This window comes from Myodes glareolus, chromosome 9 (assembly GCF_982192425.1).
Source record: "Myodes glareolus chromosome 9, mMyoGla1.1, whole genome shotgun sequence".
Taxonomy (NCBI): Eukaryota; Metazoa; Chordata; class Mammalia; order Rodentia; family Cricetidae; genus Myodes; species Myodes glareolus.
Window position 1 is genome coordinate 47,065,629 of NC_142034.1, and position 13,800 is coordinate 47,079,428.

A 13,800-nucleotide genomic window follows, 5' to 3' on the forward strand; every position below is an offset into this window, starting at 1 on the left:
CATTGATGAACAATTTGATGTTCCCTTGAAGTTTCCCAAAGCTGCACCCTGTTTTCTCTGAAGTAGTGACTTGGGAAAGCCTGATTTAGGAACTGAATGCCCAAGAGGGGAAAAATGGAGTGCTGACACCCCCAGCATCTGCCACCACTCCAGAGAGTGAAGTAGAGAGAGGAAAGTAGTTTGGGAAACTGTGGTTCTCAGAACCTCCCTGGCCCAAGCCAGGTGCTGGGAGAGGAGCCCTTGGCAAAGGCCATGTGTGTCCTGGAGACAAAGCCACAGCCCACTGGGAATGGCTGGGTGGTCTTGTAGTGGTCCCCACTGCCTGTGAGGATGACTAAGTAGGTGGCAATTATGTTGTGCTGGGCAGAGCAGACACCTCAGAGGCAAGCTCCCCTTCTCTAAACCAGCTCTCTGAGTCCATCCTTAGAGGAGTCTAAGGTCAAGCCCAAGGTCACCAAAAGGGAAAGGTAGACACAAAGGTGAACAAGGGAGCACGGTTACTGTCCGGGTCTGATTAGGTGTGTTCCATGCCCCGTAGTCACACTCCTCACACTGCTCTATCCCAGGACCTCATGGCCTTGGGTTCCTAGACATGGATTTTGGTGAAGCTCAAAGATCCGAAGCTAAGAGAGGTACTTCTTAGTTTTTCAGAGCTAAGGGGATGGAGAGGAGGGAGCCTGGCCAGAGGGCTCCCCTGCAGCCAGCCTGAGTCCTTGCTCTCCTGTGCTGGTCCCCACAGAACTCAAGAGAGCAGCAGATGAATCCCACCACAGTAATTCCACGGAGAGACAGAGGAAGCAGACTCCCTGCTGGCAGGCTTGTCTGCCCTTCCCTTCCCCAGCTCTGCTCCTGCCTGCCCTTCCTAGATCCTGAGTCCAGGCTAAAAACAGGGCCACTGCTGTGTTTAATCATAGCAGTGGGCGGGCTCTGGTTTACCCAGTGCTCTGAATTGCCCAATTTCCGAAATACCAGTTCAAATTAAAGACCTGTGCCAAGGCTTTTTAGGGATGGGGACGTGGCAGTGTGGATCACTCATGTGTCCCAGACTGTCCCGTGTGGCCTCCAGCTCCAGGCTCCCTTTGGGCCACTGACTTAAATCCTCTGTGTGGAGACACAGCCAGCATAGGTCCAGGCCTCTGGGTAGTCATTAGGACAACTTCCCAGGACTCCTGTTCAAGACTTAAAAGAACAGAGGAATGGTAGCCACAAGCTGGGCTCTCTTCACCTGTTCCCCGTCACGCCCATCCAGCTACCGCTTCTAATAGTTGTGAACCAAATGGACCGTTTATTCTTGTTGAAGACAGTCCCACCACTGCGTGCCCACTGGGCCCACGGCCACAGCAGGTTACAGAACACCAGGGACATACTTCTGGTACCTCGCTGCACACCCCATGGAGGAGTAAAATGTCAGTGGAGCAAATTACTGACCAAATACTTCAGAGCTTATAAATATTAAATTGCTGTGGCTTTCATATAAAATTCAGGCTCTGGTCTGCCCCCAAGGGGGGTTACCTGGAGAGCTCTACTAGGGAGGGGACCAGATACCAGTGGAGAGACAAGTGTCCCCGAAGGTCAGGGCAGAGGCAGACTCTGTGTGTGGGGTGGCTCTGGCCAGAAGAGCAGCAGTGGGGAGCGGGGTACAAAGAGCAAGGAGGTGGCAAGCCCAGATGTAGCTATAAAGCGGGTTAGGGTTCCCCCCAGGTGTTCATTCGGGGATTTATAGGGAGAGTGTATGTGCTACAAAGGCTAGCGGTCTGTGTGTTCGCTGCTCCAGTCCAGACATGCACGTCCTGTTCCTTCTGGGGACTGCTCTTAGCATGTATTGGATTCTCCTCAGGCAGCAGGGCTGTGGCCCAGCTGTCCTCTGCCTCCTAATTTGGGCTGTGGCCTGAACCAGGCTCTTCCCTTTCCTTCACATCCCTGCTCACTGGGACTCTTGGGGTGGCCCTGGTGACTGTATAAGGACCCTGTTCACATCTTTTGTCTTGCTCTGTGTGTATCCATGCACTGTGTGGGAGGGTCTGTGGATGTCTTTATGCCACCTCTGTCTGCTTTAGACTCTCTGCCAACCTGGGGGGCCTGCTCTACCTTTGGGGGTCTCTTTAGGGTATGCCCACCACTGACTGATAGGCTGCACCTATGTGCCAAGACCCTATGCTCAGTTCCCGTGTGTGTGTGTGTGTGTGTGTGTGTGTGTGTGTGTGTGTGTGTGCGCGCGCGCATGCGCGCGCGTCTTTGTGCCTTTGACCCCAAACCTTGTGCACACCGCAGGAGTGCTGGCTCCTGTGTTTTGTCGCTCAGTTGCTGTTGCTGGAACTGGGAAAGATGGGGGCTCCAGCTCCTTCACAGTATTACCCCCAAGAACTCGCAAGACCCAGGCTTGGCTCTGCATTCCATGGAGTGACCCCACACAGACCCAGAGCTGTTCTGGAGCTAGTCAGCAACCGTGCTTAGTTTCAGCCCAGGGCTACCCAGGAATCCTGCTGTGACTATGTATGTGTATGTCCCCGGTCTGGAAGACAGGCTCTACCCTGGCTCAGGACAGCGGCCACATAAGTGCTCTGTCTTTCTTGCAGGCATCCCCACTCTCATCGTGCTGGACCCCCAGGGGGAGGTGATCACTCGGCAGGGCCGGGTGGAGGTGCTCAATGATGAGGACTGCAGGGAATTCCCATGGCACCCGAAGCCCGTGCTGGAGCTCTCGGACTCCAACGCTGTGCAGCTCAACGAAGGCCCCTGCCTCGTCCTTTTTGTAGGTACGGAGCAGTGGGGGACAGGTCAGAATGGACCTCTCATGGGTGGTGGCTATCCCTGCAGCCTCTGTCATTAACAGTGCTGAGCTAGGGTCTTTGTCTCCCCAGGAGCCTTGCTTTTGACCCCAATGATTTATTCATGGCTATGCCCCTGCGGGCGGTGATCTGGAGCAACTACTGCTCAGTTTTCCCTCTGTGCTGCTCCTGCTGCCAGCTGGGCAAACAGGTCAGGCAGGAGGATGCTCCCAGCCCCCCATGAACAGAACCTTTGTTGGGAAAGGAGGGGGGTTGCTTGCATAGCAGCTGCAGGGGGTGGGGCCCCCTCGGGCTAAGGCTCATCCCAAGCTGTTTCTGCCACTCTTTTATGCTCTAATGAACAACTCCAGGGGGCCACTAGAGCTGGCCCAGGTTCACTGGGCTGGGGAGGGGGGTGCCCCTGTTCCTCCTCCAGCCTCAGAAGCTATGCCTCTTGACCAAGTAGAAAGACAGAAAAGTATCCCTGCATTCTGGTAGGATGACCCAGGATGCTTTCACACCCTATGTTCAAGAACTACGGGACTTTGCTGGTCACCTCCAACTGAACTGCTCCATTAGGTTCATGGTTAGAGTACCCTCAACAGCTTCTCTGAGGGAGGACACTCACACCCTATTCTCTGGGGTCTGGTTGGTCCCTAGCATGGGAGCTGCTAAGCAGACTGATCTGGTATTGGGTAGGAAGGCCGGCTGGGAAGAAGCAGCCTTGGGAAACCTTTGCTGTGGGCAGTGGAGCTGTCTAGCCTGCTGTGGGTCTTCACACCCACATCCTGGACCGTGTTTGGAAAGTGCTTTGAACTTGGGGGCAATTAAGACCATTTTGGTCTTCTCCAGAAATGTGGAAACAAAGTCCCGGAGAGGCAAACAAGTTGGGTAGTATCACAGAGTGAATTAGATAGGGTCTCTTGGGCAGTACGGCCTTTCTGGGTAGACTCCTGTTCTCCCCCTGCTTTACCACTCGAGGAAGCCGCACAGGCTCTTGACCACAGACTTCAGCAGCCTGAGCCTCGTGTGTGGCTCTTCCTCGTATTTTTCTGTGCCCCCTCTTGGGCAGGCCTGGTAGCAGTTGTGGTGTCCCAACACCACCAGAGCTGCAGAGGGGACTGTGTCCTCGCTTCCTTGCTCCAGTCATGGTTCTCTTTCTGGGAGTGGGAGAAAAGCTGCCAGGGACTCAGGCGATGGCGTGGGAGCAGCACAGCTTCCGGGATAGCTTTGTGAGAGCTCCACCTGCGTGCTGGCAGGTGGGCTTGGACCCGTTCCCAGAGCCTGTCTGTGCCTGTGAGCCCAGTGAGGACCAGGCCCAGCCCTGGGGTCATCCCAGGTACCACTTGTTGACAATCCAGAGTTTCTCGTCCTTTCCTCCCGTGTCACAGATTCTGAGGATGATGGAGAGTCTGAGGCAGCCAAACAGCTGATCCAGCCAATAGCTGAGAAGATCATTGCCAAGTACAAAGCCAAAGAAGAGGAGGCCCCTCTGCTGTTCTTTGTGGCCGGGGAGGTAAGTACAGATAGGCCCGGTCCCTGGCAGGGCTGGCAGTGGGTACTTTCAGGACATGAGTAATCTTGGCCTCCAGAGGTTTGAAGGGACCTCTGGGTCTGAGCTGATTGTGCCCCATAGGGATGTAAGAGGAAAGGTGTGTCCTTAGTCATCAGACACCTAGCCCTGCTCTCTCCTCCCTCCCTTCCTTCTCACTCAGCAGCCTCGGAATATTAGGAGACCTTCCCAGGACTGTTCCCCACGCACTGGGAGAGAACAGTGTCACAAACATCAGCCAGCCAGCCTCACTCCCATCGCAGTGCCGGGTCAGAACCAGCCCCCGTGCTTTGCCGAGTGTCAGCTTGGCTAGTCCCGCTGCACCACCGGCTTGAACACGGACTTAGGCATCCCAGGGCTTAGGCTTAGGTCACTCACGCAGCTGAAGGTGCTTGCGGAGGTGGGAAGCTGCCGCTGTTTCTCATCTCTTGCGCCCAGGCATTAGCCCTTGAAGGCTCTCACTGTGCCAGACTGAGCAAGGGACTTTTCCAGGGTCAGAAAGTGGGTTCTTAAAGAGTAGAGAGTCCCTGTGTTGGTGCCTGACCACCCTGGAGCGTGGGAGCTTGCATTCTATAGGCACCCGTGTTCTGCAAGATGGCCGTCCGTGATCAGCAGCGCAGGCGCTCTTCTGGCTCCTTCTGCACATGCTCATTATCTCCCTACCCCACCCCAGCACCCCTCTGAGGCTTACATCAATGGACTCTATGAGACCACCCCGCAGCCCTTTCTGCACAGGTCTGAACCTCCAGTTGGCCAGAGCCTGTGCACTGTGTTTGGATCCCAGGAGAAGCCCAGAAAGACAAACAGGAGAAGCCAGACACCCTAAGCCACCCATTCATCATCTCCTCAATAGCTGCCCCTGGCTGCCCTGCTGGGCCCCTTGCAGGCAGCTCCAGTTGCCCTACTCAAGCCTGGGGTGGAGGGGAACAAAGAGGGTTCACAGGCTCTTGCCAGGGCTCCCAGCCGCTCCACACAAAGCCCAGCAAGGCTGCTCTGCATGTCTTAAACTCTAACCCCTGGAGAATGACTCCTAAGAAAAGATGGGTGCAGAAGAGAAAGGGCCAGGCTGGGGGCAGGGCAGGGATTCAGGAGCACAGCTGAGAAGCTTTTGTGAGTGTTCTGTGCCCTGGGCGCCTTGCCAGGAACTTCACCTGCTAGTCTCCGTTGTACCTCACCTCTCTGACGAGGACCATACACTTACTATCTCGTTTCCTAGATGAGAAAAGGGAAGGACACTCTCCCCAGGCAGGACTGGGAGCACAGAAGACTAGTTTCTTCTAGCATCCTAGGCATTAGGGATGGGGCCTGGACTCCATGATGCCCCTTGCCAAGGCCACATAGAAAGTAGTAGCAGAGAAAGAATTGGTGAGGTTGCTGTGAGTCCAGGGGCAGATGGACCAGTTGATGTCTAGGACAGGTACTGGGGGCATTATTCATGGACCAGAAAGCTAGGCAGAGCCCCCTGTGTCACCCATTGCTCCACCCAGGCTCTAGTCCTGGCTGACTTGGTCCAGCCCTCTGTCCTTATGCAAGATAACCTGGGACGGGGGGCGGGGGGCACAGGACAGGGAGATGGAGCATATGGGACACGGATATCAATCAACTGAGCTGTGGCCCGGGGCTAAGAGAGCCCTGTTGTTGTTTTTCTGTCCCAGTCCTGTCCCTTGGGACAAGGAGTGGTTAATCTGAAGCCTTCATGGACATTAAACTTCATCTCTCTGGCTTGTTCCGAAGGAGCCAGAGGAGGCACTGGCACTCTTGGCTTGGTCCAAGCCTCCTACAGGGGTGAGGTGAGCAGTATTTGTCCAGCTGCTTCCCTCTGTTTATGATGACGGATTTTTATTAAGATGAGGGCTGAATCCGTGTAAGTACCCAAGATGTGGAAGCACCCAGCATTACTGGGAGGCACATGCTATTTTATGAGGAAGGAAGATGTCACTGACAGCCCTCCTTGGGGTCTGGGCACATAATGGATTTTATCTGAGGAACCAGTAAGCTTACGTTTTATGGCTCCTGTTCACCCCCATTTAAGGCCAGGAAGACCCCAAGTCCTTTCTCTGCAGGGCAACTCAAAATTTTTCCTTGGAATTAGAATATTATATGTTGTACAGTGTAAGTCCCGTGTCCTGTTAGCCACCACCTGTGGTCTGTAGCGTGAAAGAAAGGTCTTCTCAAATAGTTGCTTCTCCACAAAAGCGTTTCCTTGTCTTCTGTGTTTGCCTGTCTGGATGAGGGGTGTCTGTTCCCAGGGAACTCACTGGGACAGCAGCCGGGGATGCATGAAGTGCTAGCTTTCTTCGCAGAAAATGCAGTGCCCAACCAGGCTGACTGGGCACCTCTGCCTTCCTTCCATGTAGGGCCCAGGAGACAGTCAGCTGGTTTTGTTGAGATCCTGCCTGGCCTCAGATAATTCACAGTCGGGCAGCAAACGGTGGAGAGCCGATTGCAGATTAGGATTTGATGATCTTAAAAAGCAGAGGGCATGTTAAAGTTCCCTTTGTGCTTGTGGAGGACGGTGGTTTGCCTCCTGGCTGGGGGTACAGGAAATTGACCAGCTTCTGCCCAAGGCTGGGTGGAGCCCTTATCCTTCCCTAGGACCCATCACTCCAGGATGCTGGCACTGCTCGCTTCCATGCTCTCTGGCGACTGGGTTCAGGGAACTCTCCTGTTAAAACTTTCTGGTTTTCTTGCCCCTCTGGTGACTTCCAGGATGACATGACTGACTCCCTGCGAGATTACACCAACCTGCCTGAGGCGGCACCTTTGCTCACCATTCTGGACATGTCAGCCCGGGCCAAATACGTGATGGATGTAGAAGAGATCACCCCAGCCATTGTGGAGACTTTTGTGAATGACTTCCTAGCAGAAAAGCTCAAACCAGAGCCCATCTAGTGGGCTCTGGCCTCCTGAGACAGTATTTAAGACTCAGTCTTTTCCTCCCCTTCCTCCCCTCCGCCCTCGGACTGTTCCAGCGCGTCCTGAATCACACAACCCAAGTGTCCAACCTCTGTGGTGCCTTGTTTCTGCATTAACAACTCAGCTAGCACCCAAGGGTGCACATCCTCACGATGGCAGCAGAACCCATGTCTGGAGACTGCTCGGGATATGTGAGGCTGGCACGGCCGGCTAGCACAGCCAGCTAACACCAGGACAGCCACACTCTCGTGGTCACTAGCTCCTGGTGAAGGACCTTCCAGTGTTTTCTGCTAAGTGAACAAGCAGGGACAATGGATTGGGGCTCTGACTCTGGGGTCAGTACACACACCCCAAGCCAGAGGGGACCTCCCTGTGACACTCGTACCTATGGGAGTTACAGAAGAAGGCCCATGGCCTCAGTGGACATCAGCTGAGAGCTGTTGGTGAAAGCATGCTTTGGAAGGACCTATTCTTTCTTGGTCTGAGGGAAAAACAGTGTGTCAGTGGGTTCTTGGGCAGGGGGCCTTCAAATCTATAAGGAAACTTATGGGTGTTTGTTTTGGTGGGAAAATGACTAGCTACGCTAACAGTTCATAGAGTGCTTACTGTGTGATTAGTTTTTTCATCTCCCCAACCTTCTTCCTTGCTCTTGACCATCCCCACGTTTCTGCCCATATGAACAGCTCCCACTGGCTTGGAATTTTGGTAATGGATTCTCCCCTTTGGACATCTTCCCAAGACTGAACCCCGAGTTCCTGGAGAAGTGCTATCAGCTGTCAGGGGTCTCTCTGTGGGCTGGTTCTGTCCTTGGGGCCACTGGCCCTCTGGGGAGGCACCTGCAGCTCCTTCCTATTCCATTTTCTTTTCAAATGGATCCAAAAGGCAATGAGAATTTTCTTTTCCCTAGGAACCTGCAGAAAAGGTTGTGCTTTAGTGGAGTGAGGGCAGAGGGCATATCAGCTGGGGTCAGCCTTGACCTCCCTTGCTCAGTCCAGGTAGCTGAACTCACCACAAAAATGGAAGTGCCAGCTGTGTCCTTAGAATCTGGGCTTTCACCTAGAGATCCCCAGGAGTTTAATCTATCACAGTTGGTTGCCGGGGGCTTTAAAGCCCCTGGGCCTCACCCTCGGCTCCACTCAACACTTTACCAGCCCAAGCCATTTATTTTGGAAAATCCAGCCATCCTCTCCCAACAAGCTATTCACACAATTGTTCCTTGCTGAATTGGATTGTTGATTTGTAGTTCAGAGGTACAACATTAGTTGGTACTTAGTCGGTTGGATGTTGGCAGCCTGAAATGCAATCACCTAGAAAGAAATAAAGCAGGCCCTTCTGGACCTTAACCTTCACATCGTTCTTCCTGTCCCTGGCCTTAATGAAGATGTTCTCAATGAGTGCTCAATTTGGGATGGGAGGGAAAATATTCTAGAACTTTTAAGAATCTAATAAACTGGGACTGGGGACAGAGTTTGGTGGTAGGATGCTTGTCAAGCCTGTGTAAGGCCCTGAATTCAACACACACACACACACACACACACACACACATCCCTTAAACATAAACGTGGCTGTCTGTTTCTCTAATTGTTTTTTAGAAGGCAGGAAGCTGATTAGAGGCTCAGTTCTCCAACTGAAGACCTTTCACAGACTTTGCTGTGTCCTTCCTAACAGGGAAGCTGAGCACTGACCTCTCCAAGGGGAGATATGGGAAGAGTAGAGCAAGGGATGGGATGCCCAAGCCTAGCTCTTTCCTGGGGTTAGGGGCTTCTCTGCCAGTGCTCCTGAGAGGGGGATGAGGAACAAGACAAACTCTCTCCCTTGGAAAATGAACAGGCTTTCTGTCTGTGCCCTGTGTCCTGATTGCTTGGAAGGAAGGGATGGTGGCCCTCTCGTCAGCTAATTACCTTTGAGGGCAGAAGAAAGGTCTGTCAGGAAGCCCTGCCAATCACTGTTGTCTTGGTGGCCTGTGCTGGACTGGCTCCCCGGAAACACTAGCTCCTCCTGTCAGTTGGCTGCACCAGCAGAGCTCCCTTTTAGAGTGGACCACTGGGAAGGCTTAGCTCTGTGCGGCTGCCACAGTGGGAGGAAAGTGCCGTGGACGGAACCTTTCGTACGCACCAGTGAGCAATCCCTAAAGGTTACTGCAGCAGACCAAGTGGGTGGCATGCTAGCTCCCACCAAGCAGCTCCAAGATACCTCCTTGCTAATTGGAAACAGGCTAAAACACCAGCTGCGACACATCCACAGGCTTCCGCCGGCAGCCAGGGAAACGCCATGCCCTGCAGTTCGACGTGGAAAGGTAGCTATAAAAATGCCACTGTATAATTCCCAGGTTTGTGTTCAAAATGACCTCCAGAGCCCATTCCCACAGTAGACATCCTTTTTTCCTTTTTTTTTTTTCTTTTTTTTCTTTTTTTGGTTTTCTGAGACAGGGTTTCTATGTGTAGCCTTGCTGTCCTGGAACTCGTTCTGTAGACCAGGCTGGCCTCAAATTCACAGAGATCCACGTGCCTCTGTCTCTTGAGTGCTGGGATTAAAGGTGTGCACCACCATGTCCTGGCACACTTTTTCTTTATTTTTTGAGACCAAGTCTTACTCGAAAGCCTAGGCTGGCCTAGAAAACACCTTGTAGCTTCAGCCACTGTGTAGGCTCGCCTCAGATTCACGGCAGTGTTCCTGCTGCAGGCTCCCAAGTGTTGAGACTAGAGGCATGAGCTACAATGCCCAGCAAGAGAAGACATTTCACCTGCCTTCATACATAAAAGATCAAAGGATAGCCTGGAATCCAAGCACTAGGGAGGGAGAAAGGAGGGTCATAAGTTCAAAACCAGCCTGGACTTCAAGGCAACACTGTCTCAAAATGCCAAAAATAATAAACAAATCCATACAAGGAGAAGGACGTGTGAGGGTAGTGAGGGAAAGGGGCAGATGGAACCAGCTTCCTCTCCAAGAGTCAGGTGGTATCTGTTCTGTCCTGCCCCACCGCATGGTTTTGAAACCAGTGGCCATCGCATACTCCAGCATACGGAGCTTTTTGGCAAGCTTCAAGTAGTAATTTTTAGCCAGACTTTGTTTTTTCCTGTTGCCTAATTAAAGGCACTAAAAAGCTGTTCCCCTCCTGCTCCCCTACTCAGAGCGGCAAGCTGAAGCCAGCAAGGAGAGCGACAGCAGAGCAGGGCTGGAAACAGGTCTATGGGACTTGCAATGGCAGTTTTTAGGGGGAGCGGAGAGAAAACATGGACATGTGAGGACATGTGAAAATGCTACACAGGGAGTAGCCTGAGCTAACATCTGGCCCCATGTGCGGAAGTGGTCACATTCTATACCCAGGGACATTTCTTCTGCCAGCCTGGGCAGACCCGTGCCTGCCTCAGCACCAGAATGCCACTGAGGTACAAATGGTAGGGTGGCAATGCCCGGGGCTGCAAAGGTTCACGAGTGCCCTTCTCCACTCTCACTGTGGGGCCAGGGACTGAGAGGAGACCCCAAGCTCACCAGGACCTTACAAAGTTTGATCCACAATGGTTATACTAACGGGATTACCTCATCTGCATCCTTATTGTTAAAGCCTCTAAGCAGGCTGCTTAGGGAACTTTCTCGGGATCACTGTTTACTGACTTCATTATTAACGGCAGCGGCCTGTGGGCATATGTGGTAGGCTTTCCAGTAACAAAAGATTGTACGTGCAATTATATAGTGTTTCTGCTTTGTGGCTGTGAACTCCACTTCAGGGGAATCGGAACATAAGAGTTCTCCATACCCTTTATGGTGAAAAGGTGAAGGCAAGTTTCCTGGTTTCATTCCTGTAGCTCTGATAAACACACCCCGACAAAACAACTGACAGAAGAGTTTCCCAGATGCAGTCCGTCAGAGTCAGAAGTCATCCCTACAACACAGGATCCCATGCGGACACCCATGGGCGGGTCTAGACATGCACATAGGCCCACCTTAGCTGATGTGGGTAGAACTCATTCTGAAGAACAGTTGAGGTTTTATTTATGAGTATCAACTCTTAAAAGCCACCATCCCTACAAGCAAATGTGCTGCCCGAAGAAGGCCTCGGTGGTGCTAGGGCTGGGTTCTGGATGCTCAGACATCAAATATCAACCATATGGACTACAGTTAAAAATGCAGTCTTCCCCCCCCACCTGCCGCTACTCAGGGTTTCATCAGTGTGTCTGTCCCTCCTCAGCCCAGATGAGCAAGGAAGGTGGAGTGACTCCTGCAGTCTTCCCTTCCTACTTAGGGCTTTGGGCCTGTGGTCTGTCCCTCCTCATCCCAGATGAGCGAGGAGGAAGGCGGAGTGGAGTGACCCCTGCTGCGGCTCTGACTAGCTCCACCTCCCGACCTTTGATGGATTCCATTCACCGAGCAGCAACCCTGGTGAGGGACCACCCCAGCTCTGGGTGACACAGCTGGGAGTCTCTATACAAAGAGGAGGAAGCCCAGGGCCAAGCCCCAGAACACGGGGCCCCTGAGCATCAACAGTGTCTCCGGACTCCGGCTTGCAGCTGTGACCTCAGCTGCTCAGATGGGACATGGCCCCATTCACAAACAGCTCATCTGTTAATCTGTCTCCTAGGTTATTTCACTTGTGTGTTCGCTCATTCATGGAGTGAAAGGGAGAAGAGGACAGGGTTGTAGTTTAAAAGCAACATACGTCCTTAAACCAAACAAGATGAGCCCAAGGGACAGGAGCTCCACAGAGCAGCTGGGGAGGCAGCTGGGTGGAGGCTGGGGCCTCGTGGCCTCTAGTACAACCCATGGTCAGAGAATCCTGGGTAGATGCTGTTTTTGGGACTTTGGCCCAAGATAAGTTCAGCTTGGGAGGCAGAGAATCGGAAGTTTCTGTGAACTCCAGAGCAAGCGGTGGAAGATCTGCAGTGGTGTTCTACCCCATGCCCAGGTGACCAGATTCCCACCAATCAGCAGCTGGATGAGGGCAAGGATGAAGGAGAGTGCCCCCCCTCCCCCGCAGCACTGGCCAGCTCCCCGCGACCGAACGCACTGGTACACCAGTGTTCTCCCAGAGACTAGAATTGGAAACTGTGCCAGTTTTGCCTCTTCTTGTTAATGTCCACATTCTCTTGAGCTTCACACGAGCTGAGATCCAAGCTTTCAATGATCTTTGGCAAAGAGAGACAGGACTCCATTTAACAACTTAAACCCAGGGCAAGTCCCAACTCTTTGGTTTGAGAAACACTTTCTGAGGTCGTGCTCGCCACCTTGTGGCCAGAGCCACTGCTACAGCTAGGCTCACTGCAAAGCCAGGCGGGAGCCTTGGCCACATTGTCACAATGCTTCTCTTCCAGCCACTGGCAGTTTTCATATCATGGACTGCTGCTCAGTTTTAGTCCTGTTTCCCTGGGAAACAGTGATAGAACCATTCCTTGTTCTCAAAAATGAGAAATAATGATAGTGATTTACCACTTTCAATCAGCAAGAACTAGTTGTTTTTTTCCAGAAAGACAATTTTGTTAATGTTGTTTTGTTTTTCTAGACAGGGTTTCTCTGTGTAGCTCTGGCTGTCCTGAAACGCGATCTGTTGAACTGGCTAGCCTCAAACTCACAGAGATCCACTTGCCTCTGCCTCCCGAGTGCTGGGATTGAAGGTGTGTGCCACCACTGCCTGGCTCCAAAAGACAGTTTTGTCTAGACAGAAACCTTTAAAGAACACAGAGAAATTGGGCATCATTAAAATGCATTCCTGCCAAGTGATTTAACATTAGAATATAATGGAACAGGAAACAGCAACTCACCGATCGCAGGGTAAATGAGGATGCCATGGTGGGCAAAGGTTAACCTTTCCCCCCAAATTTCTACCTCTACCCATGTCTACTCTTCCCCAACACCCTCCGGAGCAAGAAGAAAAACAGATGGCACCCAGGCCATTTGTTCTACCTCAAGTGCCAGCAACAGACTGGATCTGTGATGCCCAGGTGCTTTGGGCCAGAGAGGTCTGTGGCAGCAGGAAAATTACATGGACAGACCACTCTGGGGGAGGGGGAATATCTAAGGCCTTTGGCTAGCAGTATCCAGAGAAATCGGCAGGTACAGCAGCCAGTGGTGATTCTGGAAGCCATAGTAGACACCCCTTCCCCATATTCAGCAAGAACTTAGCCATACGTGCTCCCCTGTAGTCACAGTCACTTAAAAGGACAGTTTGCCCCTCCTCCTCCTAACTTCTAACAGTGACTGCGGTGACCACAGAGCAGATGACAAGTACACGTCTCACCCCTCCTGTCCCCAGGATGGCAAAGGGCCTCATGTTGCGCTGAGCCAGTGCTTCTGCATTCTCCCATTCTTTTTTTTTTTAAAAAAATTTATTTGTATTTTATGCACATTGGTGTTTTGCCTGCATGTATGTCTGTGTGAGGGTGTCAGATTCCCTGGAACAGGAGTTATAGACAGTTGTGAGCTGCCATGTGGGTGCTGGGAATTGAACCCGGGTCCTCTGGAAGAGCAGCTAGTGCTCTTAACCCGTGAGCCATCGCTCCAGCCCCCTCTCCCATTCTTCTTGAAGATGTAGGGCACTATCATTGATTTTTGTTTTGTAACACAACACAG

General features: G+C 52.4%; 1 protein-coding gene across 1 annotated transcript in view; it reads left to right on the top strand.

The window, feature by feature from the left end:
* The window catches only part of Nxn (nucleoredoxin), a 144,037-nt gene extending 135,452 nt beyond the window's left edge, over nt 1-8,585 (top strand). The window contains exons 6-8 of the mRNA XM_085695345.2: nt 2,577-2,756; nt 4,160-4,284; nt 7,030-8,585. Coding sequence (XP_085551471.1) covers nt 2,577-2,756; nt 4,160-4,284; nt 7,030-7,212 — 488 coding nt within the window. The 3' untranslated portion in view covers nt 7,213-8,585. The remainder of the gene's footprint in view (nt 1-2,576; nt 2,757-4,159; nt 4,285-7,029) is intronic.
* Nucleotides 8,586-13,800: the final 5,215 nt, after the last annotated feature.